The 15893-nt window shown below is 35.3% G+C and overlaps 1 protein-coding gene across 2 annotated transcripts in view; it reads right to left on the bottom strand.

Moving 5' to 3' along the window:
• The window catches only part of CADM2 (cell adhesion molecule 2), a 1050900-nt gene that overhangs the window by 228083 nt on the left and 806924 nt on the right, over positions 1-15893 (bottom strand). For both annotated transcript variants that reach the window (XM_029215414.1, XM_029215413.1), the window contains exon 2: positions 8171-8320. In XM_029215414.1, the coding sequence (XP_029071247.1) occupies positions 8171-8320 (150 nt within the window). The remainder of the gene's footprint in view (positions 1-8170; positions 8321-15893) is intronic.

The raw sequence follows: 15893 nt of genomic DNA, 5'->3' as shown, positions 1-15893 counted from the left end.
AACACTGTTTTATCTAAAATAGAATTATATTGGTATGAATCAAAATTATGTAATTTTAAATAGAATTAAACTTATACATTATAGACAGTATTTTTTGATACTGTTAAGATTTTCTTATACTTACTAAGGACCTATAATTCTAATGCTATTTTGAAACTTACTTAAAAAATGTTAGAATATCTTAAATTCTCCATGGTGTCTCTGCTGATCCTGATTAAAAGGTTATTCAACATAAGAGACCATATCAGTATGTCACAAGAAAATCAGGTCCCTGTACAGTACACTGTTACTTCATATATTAGACAAATAGCACATAATAGTTTATTTACAATTTTTTCTTTAAAAAATAATTTTATCAAAAAAGGTATGTTTTCGGTCATGTATATTTTCTTTTATTTTTAACATCTTTATTGGAATATAATTGCTTTACAATGGTGTGTTAGTTTCTGCTTTATGGTCATGTATATTTTCAAGTCAGGGTTTTTCCTAGACTCATGTAGGATATTTTTATCAATTATTTGGGCATGTTGTATCCTCTACAATGAGGCTTATTATGCAACAAGTAGAATTACATTTATCTACCTGTAAAATGCCTGATCCAATACTGTTCCTCTATACCCTCCACCATTCCAATGTATAGATGATATATGATAACTTGCCACTTAAGGGCAAAATTCATGTTTTATTTATTTTAGGGGCCCCAATGCCCAGCATAATTCCTGGGACATAGCAATATTTCACTAATATTCACAGAATTGAACTGAAATTGTGACTTGGAAATCTTTTAAATATCAAATATGCTTAGATATTTATATATTAAGAACATTTACTTAGTGATGCCTGTTATCTTTAATGACTATTAATTCCCAAAACTGAGGATATGAAGTATCACAAAAGATATCAAGGCAATTACCCAGAAGCTGGTTGGTCATTGCTTACTTTTTTTTTTTTTTTTTATTGTTTTGGGAGATGGAAATAGATGGCACAATTGTGTTGACCATCCACCCAGTCTGACTCTAGCCATCATCTCACTTCTACTGCCATGACCATAAGATGTGGTATTCTCCAGATGGCTTAAAATCATTGAAATAATTGCTGATTATGTGCTGACTCTGTATGTCTTACCAACATACAAACATATTTATAAAATATGTATCCAGAGACATATATGATTGGAAGATAAAAGAAATCAAATTTTAATCAGGACAAGCTGTCTTTCAAGTAGCTCTATTGAACACAGAATAAACTCTTCAAAAATCAATGAGCTACAATAACTGCAAACCACCTAGTGCAGTGTCTATCACACAGTAAATGGACACCAAATATTTACTAAATGAAAGACTGAATAAATATATAAGTTAATGATCAGAAAGTAGAATAAAATAGCTCCATGTTATAGAAATAACTTTTCTCTATATGGAGTTTTGCTAAAAAAAAAAAAAAAAACGCTAGTGAACAGCAATGTGCAATAACTAAAAGGACTTAATTCAAGAATTTGGTCATTTTCACAGAGGTATTTGATTTATTTGCAATAAATTTTGTTTTTATTTTTAATTTTTGTTTTATTTTTGCGGTACGTGGGCCTCTCACTCTTGTGGCCTCTCCCGTTGTGGAGCACAGGCTCCGGACGCGCAGGCTCAGCGGTCATGGCTCACGGGCCCAGCCACTCCGCGGCATGTGGGATCTTCCCGGACCTGGCACAAACCCGTGTCCCCTGCATCGGCAGGCGGACTCTCAACCACTGCGCCACCAGGGGAGCCCTTTGTTTTTATTTTTAAATTACAACACTACAGGGAATTCCCTGGCGGTCCAGTGGTTAGGACTCTGCACTTTCACTGCCGAGGGAGTGAGTTCAATCCCTGGTCCGGGGACTAAGATCCCACAAGCTGCACAGCACGGCCAAAAAAAATACAAAAAATATTGTAAAAAGTAGTAATATTAGTGAAACCTAGCCTCTCTAAAATATAATATCAAGTATGCAAGTAATGCTGAATTCTAAAATGTTCAAACACTAAAATTTGCTGATCATGTTCAGACACATATTTGTAGCTTTGAATGTCAAAGTTCCAAATCCTGACACTGTTATAGATACCACATAATGAGTACAGTTTATAGTGTACATGATTATCTTTATGTTTTTCCTAAAGTTGCTGGACTTTAAACTAGCATAAAGAGATAAAGGTAGTAATCATATAATGTACAACTGAAAATTTTGCTTATGCTTAGTAAGAATTTATAATAATGGCTTTATCATTAGCAGATTAAGTAAAAGCAAGTTATTTCTTTAAGAAATCTAATAGCACACAGTTTAACATGTATGTTAAATTTGAGGAATATAACATTGAAAAAAAGTAATCTGTTTTGGAAAGGTGCTGCATTGTTGCAACTTATTTCTCCCAAAAAGAAGCAATTCAATGGAAGGTAGTTGTGAACATAGAGTGACACAAGGTTTTTGATAGAAATTATCTTTACTGAAAATTAGACAGGGAGAAATATCTATTTATGCTTGGTAAGTTGTGCTGGTTACTTTCTGCTTATCATTCCAGATCCATTATCTTCCCTGCTATTTTCCCTGGGAGACTAAACTACCTAGGATTCCTTGACCTATGGTTTCCATCTGAGCTCAGCCCATGGAAGTCATTGATAAGAGATCAAAAGGTAAGAGGAAAAAGAAGTCAATTTACATATTTCCACACATCCTTCTTCCTAACCAGTCTCAGCTTCTAACCAGAAGTCTTCTTCCAAAACTTAGCTTTAGTTCCTTCTGTCACCCTTTCAGAGGCAAGGATGGTTTCCCACTGCTGCTAGCTCCTGGGTGCTGCATCATCTTGACATGTTTCCTTAATTATGCCTGTACACCTGTAAATAGTGTGTTCATACTTCATTAACTCGAGTGTATCATTTATTTCCTAATGGGAACCTGATTCCTACTCATTTAATAGGGATGCATTTGCTAGCAAATCTGTTATTACAATAAAAATGAAATTATTAAAATATGAGATGTGTTCAGGAGATCTATCATTGAGATGGCAACTTTGGAGTAAAGACCGAAAAGAAGTGATACTTTCCACAAGAAATGTAAAAAAAAATAAAAATCCAAAAAGCAATAAAATGAAGTCCTTATCAGAATGGTATAGCATGAAGTGAATTAGGCTTGTCTTAAGAAAACTTGGGTCTCATCATCATTTTGTCACTTACTACTCAAGTCATTCAAACTTGCAAACCTCGGTTTCTTCATATACAAAATGGGAATACCGACCATACAGGGTTGTTGTGAATCACAATGAGAAAAGGTAACCGTGTTGAAGTTATTTAAAAATTATAGAGTATGGAGTAAGCTGTCATCACTTATTTCACGTCTTTAGTGTAACCTATACATGATTTATTTTTTTAAGAAAGCAGAAAGAAGGGTAATATTGACCACTTTAACACCTGCTTCACTGAGTTAATCTTCACTATTTTAAAGACTGTCACATTGATTGAGACTAGTTGTGGAGAAAGAAACTGTCAGGTGGCACTGGCTGGCATGAAGCCAAGAGAACTTGTACCTCCATTTCAAGTTTCTCATTTTTCTTCTCTTTATCACTGCTTGTCCTAGGACACATTATTCATGTTCCTCCTCTCCCATCATCCCCGGTATTAATGTAAAATTATCAGCAGAATAATTGGATAATTAACACCAGTGGTTTTTTTTTTTTTTTTTTTTGGCTATGCCCTTAATAAAATTTTATTTTCGTTCCTTCAGGAATAAAATTTCCTTCAAGAAATTCTTGAGAATCATTGAAGCATAATGCAAAAGAGCAAAACTACTATAAAGTAGTAGCATCACAAAACATTATGTATTTTACATTTTTATACAAAAACACATAAAAGCACACAGAGATATGTCTGTTAAATGCATATACTATGCACTCCTGGAGATGTTTGTACAAAGTATTTTCTGTCAATAATAGGAAGGAATTGAAGTGTTCTTTCCTGAGCATTAAGTGATCAGATTGTACTACTTCAATTGTTTTTTCCCACACCGGCAGAGAAACAAACACAATGACCTAATTGATTTTTTTAAAACTTCTATTGCCAAATACCACACAGCATTCATGTGGTGTTTCAGTGAACTCGACTCCCTACTCTCCCTGTCTCCCTATACCCACTCTATCCCAAGGGCTTACCTACTAGTTATAACAGATACGGTAAAATCTGTGTAAAAAGAAAGAGAAGAGGGCCATAACAAGTGGCTACATTTGCTCTAGGTCCCTCTGACCCATAAGAACCTGTAAATCTTCCTCTTGATTTTTATTTTCTATTTAGATTTGCAGTTTCTTAAGTGTTATAGAAGAAGTCTTCATACAAAAACTATGCAGAAATGAAATGGAGCTGTAATTCAATATCTACTTCATAGGTTAATGATTTCTGGTTTTCAGGTGCAAACAACAAAGTAGATAGAGAAATTGTTAAAAATGCAATTCTGATCCAAAGACTAGAACATCTGATTTGGTGGGATATTGATGAGCCCCTTTTATTTCTCTGCCAGTTGGTGTCAGAAGCAGAATTAGAAGTAAGATCTGACTCCCTGTCTCCTAGGCTACAATGTCACCATTAAATCTGTGAAATTTAAACAGTAAAATTTCATTTATTGAATATTTGATACATTTTAATGATGACTTGGGGTTTTCTCCATTGGAAAATGCATATTCTACAGCCAAGGCTGGAATTGGACAAGGTCTATTTTGGCATCTAAAGAGTGAGTCATCATCTAGAACTGTGCTTTCCAAAACAGTAACCACACATGGCTTTTGAGTACTTGAAATATGGATAGTGTGACTAAAATAACAAATTTTTAATTATTTTAAAATTAACTTAAGTATCCACACATGACTGCTGGCTACAGAACTGTTTTGCAGATATAGAACATTGCCATCATCACAGAAAGTTCTATTGGGCAGTGCTGACTATAATGTATCCCTCTGTCTTACTGTATATACACCTTCAACAGTTTGAAAATAACTGATGCTCTTTAACTAAAAGGCAGCTGCCAAGATCAAAGGCAGACGCCACTTGGGTTATATTTAAAGTGACCTGGTGCCCGGACACCTTTGTTCTCAGGGGCATTCTAGTTAAAACTAACATAGGCCAACCTGGATTCCAATCCCTTCATTACTAGTCATTCGCTGAACATCTGTGGACAAATTTTCCTTGAGTGTTTGACTCTCAATTTCTCCAGTTGTAAATGGAGAAAGCTACTGATCACATTAGATGTGCTCAAGGTAGCAAAAGCCTGAATTCACTGCCCTCCTCTTTATTTCACCTGAATAAAAAATATTACAATATTAGCTTCACTTTAGCCAATTACCCCCAGACACCTATCTCCCTTGTGAAGAAATTCCTGAATATTCACGTTTAACCTCCTTGAGAGAAACTCCTAAGAAAAGGGGTTCCGCTTAAGTCTCCTTTAGCTGATCATCAACTGCCTACTCACAGCATGCTTTTCTTTTGTTCCAAGTAAACAACAAAGGCTTTTCCAGTTCTAGTTGAACCAATGGCCACCATCCTGAGATACTTGTTCAGCCCTTACAGCCAGAACCCTCAGAGACCTGGGTCTCCAGAGAGCATGAAAGGCTACTCAGAATGCCTTTTGGGACTCCTAGTGGCAACAGTAATATCAATGAGAAGCACCTGTTTTGTTGTTCTAGCTAGCTCGCTCCCTCCTTCCCTCCCTCCCTCCTTCCTTCCTTCTCATTACTCTATGTCGGTACAAAAATTAAAGTTCAGGGGTACAGAGCTCTGGTGAGAACTGACTTGCTAAACCCAAAGCTTCTCAACCTCGGCTGTATTTTACAATCATTTAAGATGCAATTCAAACACTGTGATACTGCATATGCCTGAAAGATTCTGTTTGGAAAGCTCCTGAGATCAACTGGCAACACAATGTGAGATAGAAATAAGAACAGAGCTATGGATAAAGCTGTTAACCGTAGCAGCCACCTGTAGAAGCTGGTGCAATCAGTGACACAGACAACCCTTTCGTTTTCTCTATTGTTCTCCTGAGCAGTTGTCAACTTGCACAACACACAAGAGTTACTCTAGTGATGTTAACTCACACTTAGTTTCTGCACTTAGGCTCTGGCACAATTTAGCACATTTGTTTGCTCGAGATAAGCCTTAAGACTGAGGAGGGCTAGGCAGGTAAATGCAGACAAAAAGACAGTATGGGGAAAATTGTGATATGAAATCCTTAAAATAAAATGCTTTTATTTTCAAATAAAATACTAGATTTGTAAAGAATTTGTTTCCAGAAAGCCCCTCTTTTCTGAAGGATAATCATGGTGAGAAAAACCCATCATGTTATATCTGGGATATTTAGCAATATCCCTGTATCTTTACACTGCTACAAAATACTAGATACATCTGATCATATGAATTGTTGAAGCATGCATTTGCTTTATTTCATTTTTTCTTTCCTTATTGCCTTAACAGGTTAGAGTTATGCTGTAAAAAGCTAGTCTGTGTTTGTGTGTGTTTGTGTGTGTATAGTATAACAGCTTTCTATTTTTGATATTAGACTTTTTCTAATTCTATTGTGGTTCTAATAATCAGTTGAAACAGAATAACGAAAAGCATTGAATAAAGAAACCTTTCATAAATGGCAAACTAACATGTTTGTTCCTTCACAAGTCCCTGGTTTGGTTCCTTGTCATGTAGTGGAAGGGATCCTTGACAGTGATGTCCCTCAAATGCAAGGGTTTGAAAATAAAAGCATTTTTTTTAAAGATTTCATATCACGATTTTCCCATACTGTCTTTTTGTCTGCATTTACCTGCCTAGCCCTCCTCAATCCTAAGGCTTATCTCGAGCAAACAAACGTGCTAAATTGTGCCAGAGTCTAAGTGCAGAAGCTTAGCGTGAGTTAGCATGACTAGAGTAACCCGTACGTGTTGTGCAAGTGACAACTGCTCAGGAGGACAATAGAGAAAACGAAAGGGTTGTCTGTGTCACTGATTGCACCAGCTTCTACAGGTGGCTGCTACTGTTAACAGCTTTATCCATAGCTCTGTTCTTATTTCTATCTCACATTATGCTCCCAGTTGTTCTCAGGAGCTTTCCAAACAGAATCTTTCAGGCATATGCAGTATCACAGTGTTTGAATTGCATCTTAAATGATTGTAAAATACAGCCGAGGTTGAGAAGCTTTGGGTTTAGCAAGTCAGTTCTCACCAGAGTTCTGTATCCCTGAGCTTTAATTTTTGTACCGACATAGAGGAATGAGAAGGAAGGAAGGAAGCGAAGGAGGGAGGGAGCTAGCCAGAACAACAAATGCTAGCATTCCTAACCCTCTGTCATAGTTAAGTTTATGTGTCAACTAATTAGGCCACAGGATTAAGACCATGCTGAATAGCTATTATACAGATATTTATATCCTATATAATTTAAACTTACCTAAAGCAACAGCTCCATATTTTCACTACAGTTTATGAACTCATTTTCTCCCAATGTTTATAACAATGGATGACGGCTTAGAAATTCAGTATACATTTTTAGTTGTTTGCTTGAATTATATAACATAAGTTGCCTTAGTTCTCTAAAAATGTTTAATCAAAATCTATCATCCAATTAGAAAGCCCAGTTAATCACTGAAGTCCAACTCAACTTGTAAATACAGCTTCTTACTTAATTTCAGTTTATTTTGGAAACATGGAGTAACTTAAACTTATTATTGGAATCATTTCTGTAAGTCTTACTTTCAAACTGAATTCATGAGAAAGCACAGAACTTTCCAAAATCATAAAATGTCTTCTAAATATTTTAACTAAAAGTAATAAAAATAATATATCCTATTGCCAGGAGTGAGGGAAAAAATATTCAATCTATACGAAAGGCATCTACAAGAAAACAAAATCATGTGATATCTTGAGAGAAGATAATTGTTAAGAGAAGGCATAAAACTATTTTTGAAACAGAATTAGAACTGTTTATTTTATTAAAAAGTTGACACAGGTTATCTTTAGTGTTTATGACTTACAAACTAAAGTATTTAATATTTAACATGTTTAAATACAAGCAGCAGCAGTTTGGTAATCAAAAGGAATAATTTGAATCATCTCAGAAAAATAAATTCATTATAATTAGGATATTTTAGAATATGATTAAAACATTTAAAAGAAAATATATTCACCTTTCTTGTCATCAAAGTACAGAGTCTGTTGAGCTGGATTTGACCACTGGAGGGAGGTGTTATCATTTTGATCAACCCTGCAGGTCAAAATTGCAGTTCCACCTTCAACAACTGTTACGTTCTGTGTGAGTGGAAACTGTCCTTGGCTGCCTAAAAGGGGATTAAAGAAAAGGTTGATTAAAAGAAAGTTCTAAAATGATTAACTTCCCAAGAGCTATATGGACTTAACTCCTCATTCCAAGTAAAATTTAAAACAACCAAACAACAGCAAAACTATATATTACAAAAAGGCAAAACATAATTGAAAACCCTTAATCAGAAGATGACAATTTGACATACCATTAGGATTCCTTTATATTCCCTCACATGCTCCAGAAAAGCTTCTTCTCCTCCTAGGCACACATGAAGATTTATATTTAAATAGTAACATGATTATCATTAATTTCCCTTGGCCTTGCATTAATTATACGGTGCTAGACCTGGTTATCTTTGAAGATAATAATTTTGGATGAATTGAACTCTTTAAAAGCAGCAGAAGAAACAGGTAAAATAGTTTCCTTGTAGCTTTTATAATCCTGAATAAAGCCTATAAAATATGAATACTAGAACTTTAGATTCAATTTCTGATAGAAGAAATAAAAAAAGAATCCTATTTCACCAGGGTTTCTTGTAGACGTAGCTGTTTTGAGAAATACAAAATGTGCTGGAGAAAACAATGTAAGTATTCTTCAAAAAGTGTTAATCTTATAGAATATCCATCAAAATCTTAAAGTGATTACTCTAGCCCAGGAGATAGAGACAATATTCTTTTTTGTTCCTTTCTGTAGTTTCCTGATGTTTTTTCCAATGAATATATATTTATTTTATAAATCAAGGAAAAATGTATCTATAAATGACCATTGTCAATTTGGATATCATTAGAATGTAATCAATTCTATCTTCCTAAGTGTTATACTAATATATTAAAGTAATTCATGTAATAACATTACTTAGTAAAAGCACTTCTAAAGTTAAAACAAAATTCTTGCACACAGCAACATAATATGTAAATTTCACTGCAGCACGATGATCTGGAGATGAACTCTGCAAAGTCTGATAACAATTATCAACATGGGTAAAAAAATGACTTTCTAAAGCCAGGTTAAAATACTATTATGGAAGCAAGGTAGTTTATTAAGTCAAGGATAATTTACATATGCAAGAACATTATGGTAACTTAATCACACCCATGAAATATATTTTCCTTTTCTTCTTTAGTTTTGTAATGATTCTGTCATTACTACAAGCACCACCTGAGGTTATGCTGGAGCTATTGGCATAAAGAATCTTATTACCAAGAAGCCCGTTGATTGGCACCATAAGAAAGAGAAGAGCCTGAAGGGGAAAATTTCTTTCCAGACCTAAATGACACAAGCACAGAAGTTCATGACCACGTTATATAATTAAGCCTATCAAGTATAAAAATCTGCTATCAGTAGCTTTGTCTCCTCAGTGCCAACCTCTTAGAGTCACTATGGCAACTCCCCAGGATATCTCCCTGTAATCTTTAGGGTGGAGTTTTTAAATTGAGGTTAGGCAATGTCTGGAATAAACTCTTTGATAGTTGACTTCAAAGTCAACGGGAGCCAGAATGGGATGTGTTTTGCCTTCAGCTCAGAGGTGACCTCTAGCAGGGAAACATGGAGAACTATCAATCTTGTGAAGTGAGGTGAGGTGAAAAACCACATCAGAGAAAACATGAGCTAAAACAGAAGGAAGGAGTAATTACCAAAGATATCAGATTAGCAGCTCATAAATATGAAGCTCAGAACGTTTTTAAGATACTTTGCTTAGGTGCCCAGTTATTGACATAATGCATAAACTGAGCAATCTAGGAGAGTAGGGGATCCTTTAAGTAATAAAAAGCACATAACTGCTAATAAATACACATAGTTCATCCCAGATGACAATTTGACTATCAACTGGTACATAAATAATACTGTCTGCTTCTTTAAAGTGGAAAAAGAGCAGTGATGCTTGCAACAATTTCATCCACTACATTTGCAAAATAATTTTCAAAACATCCCCGTAAGAAAATATTATCCTTCTCATTTCACAGATGGGTAAACTGACACTGGGTGGTTAAGTGATTTTTCCATGGTGAAACAGTCAATGAACCAGTTGGAGTTTGTTCTGAAATTTCAACATTTTATTCTTATTTTTCCACAAAGGCTGCTGGGTCATATCACTACTTGTTTAAATGTGAATTAGACAAAAATGAAAGGAAAAAAAAAAGTACTCTTTTAAAAATGAAACTTTGAATTCATACCTAGATGAACTATGTCCTCATAAATTTCAATTATAACATTAAAATCAAATAAGGGAAGATATCAATGTTAACTGCCCTTAAATATCTTATCCTATTTAGAACTTACATTTGATAATTATTTCTTTCTTTCCTTATTGGCCTATAGAAGAAACTAAAATTTGTTATGGTGTTCTACATTCCAGGGACTCTGCAGACACTAGCACACCTAGACTTTGTCCTTCCAGGTAGGCGATTAGGACAGCTTCCCTCCATCTTCTCCCCACATGGATTCTGACTTCAGTTCCCTGGGACCTTGCAGCCTAAAATCCCTGCAGTCAAATAATTTAGTTTTTCCCAATAAAGAGCAAACTCATATGGAGAATTTACTAATCCTGAATACCCTTACGATACGTAGTTTCCAAAATCAATTCAAAAGCCAGTGTTGTAGGCAGTCAAACTTCTTCTCAAAGCTTTGAACTGCCTTTTATTTCTGGTTTTAACCTGGAGACAGCATCAAGTTAGCTTCTACTTTTCTCTTTTAACTCCTCCTGGCTCAAAGTTGACAGGTTGTCATTTAATTCAATCTCAGAGTCTTTCTAAAGACATTACTAATTTTTCCAATTAGAAAAATTAGTAGGTTACAAAGTTAAGGATTCATCCTCAATGTATTCATCAAAAAAGTATTTTGGGGGCCCTACTACATGCCTTGCCTTGTATGAATCAACATCTGAAAGATGCAAAGAGGAAGAGAAACTTGCTAAGGAGCTTCTGCAAAATAATCAAAAATTAGGATAGAGTATGATGGCAAGGGAGAAGGCAGTCTAGGTGTAGTATAGTACTCATCTTGTTTACCATCAACAAGAATTTCTAAAATTCATTGATCATATCATTGAGGCTAATTTTATTTTATTTTATTTGGAGGTTCTTAGTCTTTTAATTTAAAAAAATTTTTTTTTAGTTTTTTAACATCTTTATTGGAGTATAATTGCTTAACAATGGTGTGTTGGTTTCTGCTTTATAACAAAGTGAATCAGCTGTACATATACATATATCCCCATATCTCCTCCCTCTTGTGTCTCCCTCCCACCCTCCCTATCCCACCCCTCTAGGTGGTCACAAAGCACTGAGCTGATCTCCCTGTGCTATGTGGCTGCCTCCCACTAGCTATCTATTTTACATTTGGTAGTGTATATATGTCCATGCCACTCTTTCACTTCTTCCCAGCTTAAACGTCCCCGTCCCCATGTCCTCAAGTCCATTCTCTATGTCTGTGTCTTTATATCTGTCCTGCCGCTAGGTTTTTCAGAACGTTTTTTTTTTTTTTTAATTCCATATATATGTGTTAGCATATGGTATTTGTTTTTCTCTTTCTGACTTACTTCATTCTGTATGACAGACTCTAGGTCCATCCACCTCCCTATAACTCAATTTCGTTTCTTTTTATGGCTGAGTAATATTCCATTGTATATATGTGCCATATCTTCTTTATCCATTCATCTGTTGATGGACACTTAGGTTGCTTCCATGTCCTGGCTATTGTAAATAGAGCTGCAATGAACATTGTGGTGCATGACTCTTTTTGAATGATGGTTTTCTGAGGGTACATGCAGAGTAGTGGGATTGCTGGGTCATATGGTAGTTCTCTTTTTAGTTTTTTAAGGAACCTCCATACTGTTCTCCATAGTGGCTGTATCAATTTACATTCCCACCAACAGTGCAAGAGGGTTCCTTTTTCTCCACACCCTCTCCAGAATTTACTGTTTCTAGATTTTTTTGATGATGGCCATTCTGACTGGTGTGAGGTGATACCTCACTGTAGCTCTGATTTGCATTTCTCTAATGATTAGTGATGCTGAGCATCCTTTCATGTGTTTGTTGGCAATCTGTATATCTTCTTTGGAGAAATGTCTATTTAGGTCTTCTGCCCATTTTTGGATTGGGTTGCTTGTTTTTTTGATATTGAGCTGCATGAGCTGCTTATAAATTTTGGAGATTAATCCTTTGTCAGTTGCTTCATTTGCAAATATTTTATCCCATTCTGAGGGTTGTCTTTTCATCTTGTTTATGGTTTCCTTTCCTGTGTAAAAGCTTTTAAGTTTCATTAGGTCTCATTTGTTTATTTTTGTTTTTATTTCCACTTGTCTAGGAGGTGGATCAAAAAGGATCTTGCTGTGATTTATGTTACAGAGTGTTCTTCCTATGTTTTCCTCTAAGAGTTTTCTAGTGTCTGGCCTTACATTTTGGTCTTTAATCCATTTTGAGTTTATTTTTGTGTATGGTGTTAGGGATTGTTCTAATTTCATTGTTTTACATGTAGCTGTCCAGTTTTCCCAGCACCACTTATTGAAGAGGCTGTCTTTTCTCCATTGTATATTCTTGCCTGCTTTATCAAAAATAAGGTGACCATATGTGCGTGGGTTTATCTCTGGGCTTTCTATCCTGTTCCATTGATCTATATTTCTGTTTTTCTGCCAGTACCATACTGTCTTGATTACTGTAGCTTTGTAGTATACTCTGAAGTCTGGAAGCCTGATTCCTTCAGCTCCTTTTATTGTTCTCAATATTGCTTTGGCTATTCGGGGTCTTTTGTGTTTCCATACAAACTGTGAAATTTTTTGTTCTTGTTCTGTGAAAAATGCCATTGGTAACTTGATAGGGATTGCATTGAATCTGTAGGTTGCTTTGGGTAGTATAGTAATTTTCACGATGTTGATTCTTCCAATCCAAGAACATGGTATACCTCTCCATCTGTTTGTATCATCTTTAGTTTCTTTCATCAGTGTCTTATAGTTTTCTGCATACAGGTCTTTTGTCCCCTTAGGTAGGTTTATTCCTAGGTATTTTATTCTTTTTGTTGCAATTTTAAAAAGATCCTTCTTCTAGCTAAGCTCACCACCATCCCTGGTTTCAGAGGAGTCATTTGTTTTCAAACAAGTTTATGATGAGACTTAAAGGAAACACAACTTCCAATTTGGAACTGTAGAAGCTGGCTATTTTTCCAGGCAACCTATGGCCATCATTTTCCTCCTCCTTTCCTTATATTTATTTCTTTTTATTTTTTGCATAAATATCAATCCCCCTTACTTGTTTCTAAGCTAATTAAGGGTCAGGTAACTAGGGCATCTTACTTACCTTAAAATCATCTACATAGCTTAACATTCTGTACTGTGATTAGAGCACTAGGCACTCACTGTACAAAATGAAAGCATCCCTTGGAGCAATTGCCAGCATTTGTAGGGGAATTTGTGACAATAGGATGATTACAGTAACTCAAGTCTGCTGCATTTGTTCATGGTCAAAATGGAGGAGCAGAAGGAGAGACTAATGCCTCAATGAGAAAAAAAAATATGGAAAAATTAAATAATATAAACCTTATCAGTATCATGTCTTAAAACATTTTTTGTAAAGTTCTGCTTAAAAATCTTAAGAGCTGTACATAAGATATAACAGATGGTGATCTAGAACAGACATATTGAATACCATTGTCAGCTCCCAAAATGGGACACAAAAAGACAGACTGTGATAAATTTATGCTCCATAAGGGGAAAAAAACATAGAAAACACTAACTTGTTTTGAATATTAAGTATAATAATATATACTATATACCAAATATAATACTGAAGCCCTCTTAGGTAGTTAGACCTCTGAGATGGAAAATATTTTATCTTCCATTCCTGCTCCAATTTCCCTTGCATCAACATCCATTTTAATAGTGCCCTTCTGTGTTATCTCCTCCCTCAACCATCACTAAGCCAGCAGTAAATATATGAAAAATACAGCAAATCTTCACTGAGTATTCACAATATGCTAGGCACTATTCGAAGTGCATTTCCATTATCAATGATTTAATCTTCATGCCAGCCTTGTCATCATCTCAGTCTTGAAGACAGGGAACTGATAAACATTCAACGATGTGCCCAGAGTCACATGGCTAGAAAGTGTGGCAGCCAGGTACTCAACTTTTGCCCTCAGTCTTCAAACCTCACATGTGTAACCATAGAGTCACTTTGAAAATAAAGTGAGCTTAATTCTGACTCAGTGGCTGTTATAAAAGAAACATATAGTTTGGAGTCAAACATTTCTAAGATGCATTTAGACCATTTATATCTATTTTTAAATAAGCGAAGGAATATTTGAAATTCAAGTAAAAACAGTGATATGCTAGAGCCAACTGACACCAGCTCAATTGGTGAGAGAGTCAACTGACTGCAGGTCTTCTCCCTTTATGCTCAGTGATGACATAACTTGGTAGCTTGAAACTGACCACACTCGGAGTATTTTCACCATGGTAACTGGCTTACAGCGCAAGTCAATGTTTTCCTACAGACCCAGTGGTTAAACGTTTACAGAACACCAATGAAAAAGCCACTCTCAATGCTTTTTGAGGGGGCTGTTACATACATTTTTAGCATAAAGTTGTTTTGTTGTTGTTGTTATTGTTTTTTCTGAAAAAACAATAAACTCTCTCCAATGCAATATACTTCTGCTTTTGAAGTTCTTTTTCTTCTTATTGTCTCTTCTTTAATTGTTTTCTTTCCTTTTTCCTCATATCACTTTCCAACAGTCTTTTTCCCCTCCCCCACCCCCACCATTCTCCCAATAAAATAAGCTCCCTTTTTCTCTGCTCCTGGACAGTAATCTTGAACTGCTAGGTTTTTTTAAATTTTTTTTTTAATTTTTATTTTATGTTGGAGTATAGTTGATTTACAATGTTGTGTTAATTTCAGGTGTACAGCGAAGTGATTTAGTTATACATATACATACATCTATTCTTTTTCAGATTCTTTTCCCATACAGGTTATAACAGAGAACTGAGTAGAGTTCCCTGCACTATGTAGTTAAGTCTCTGTTGATTATCTATTTTATATATAGTAGTGTGTATATGTTAATCCCAACCTCCTAATTTATCCCTCCCCCCATTGAACTGCTAGTTTTTCTTAGGCTGCTGAGTTTACTCCTCTCTAACTAGCATCATTGGTTGAAAACCATTTAGGTCACTTTCAGTAATTATATGTAAATAATTTGCTAATTTACTGCTGTGAAAGACACTTTAATGAAGAATGATTGGTCAATATTTTGAAAAGATAGCTCTCCTGACCCTGCCTTTAAATAGTTGCCATTATTTCTTCAATGTTTCCACCTGTCACACACTTAGGAAAAGATTGGTTCAAACTTTGCTTTGTCTAGATTAGCAATTACCAAGTTCAAAATCAAGTGAACTGAAACTTGACTCCTGTTGACCTCAGTTAGTTAATAGTTGTTTTTCCCTCACACGTTTCTTGCATGCCTTCCTGTCTGACCACCAAGAATGTAGCACACTGTCACACAGAACACAAAGAGACAAATTCTAAGATTATGACCGCCTCAACCTTGGTGGCAGGCCGTGATGTGCCATTAGCATAGAGAAGCAATAAGCATAACAGTGAAGAGAGATA

The sequence above is a fragment of the Monodon monoceros genome, unplaced genomic scaffold (assembly GCF_005190385.1).
Source record: "Monodon monoceros isolate NGI ecotype Baffin Bay Population unplaced genomic scaffold, NGI_Narwhal_1 Super_Scaffold_11, whole genome shotgun sequence".
Lineage (NCBI taxonomy): Eukaryota > Metazoa > Chordata > Mammalia > Artiodactyla > Monodontidae > Monodon > Monodon monoceros.
The sequence above is the reverse complement of the archived record's forward strand: the minus strand, read 5'-3'. Positions and strand labels throughout refer to the sequence as shown.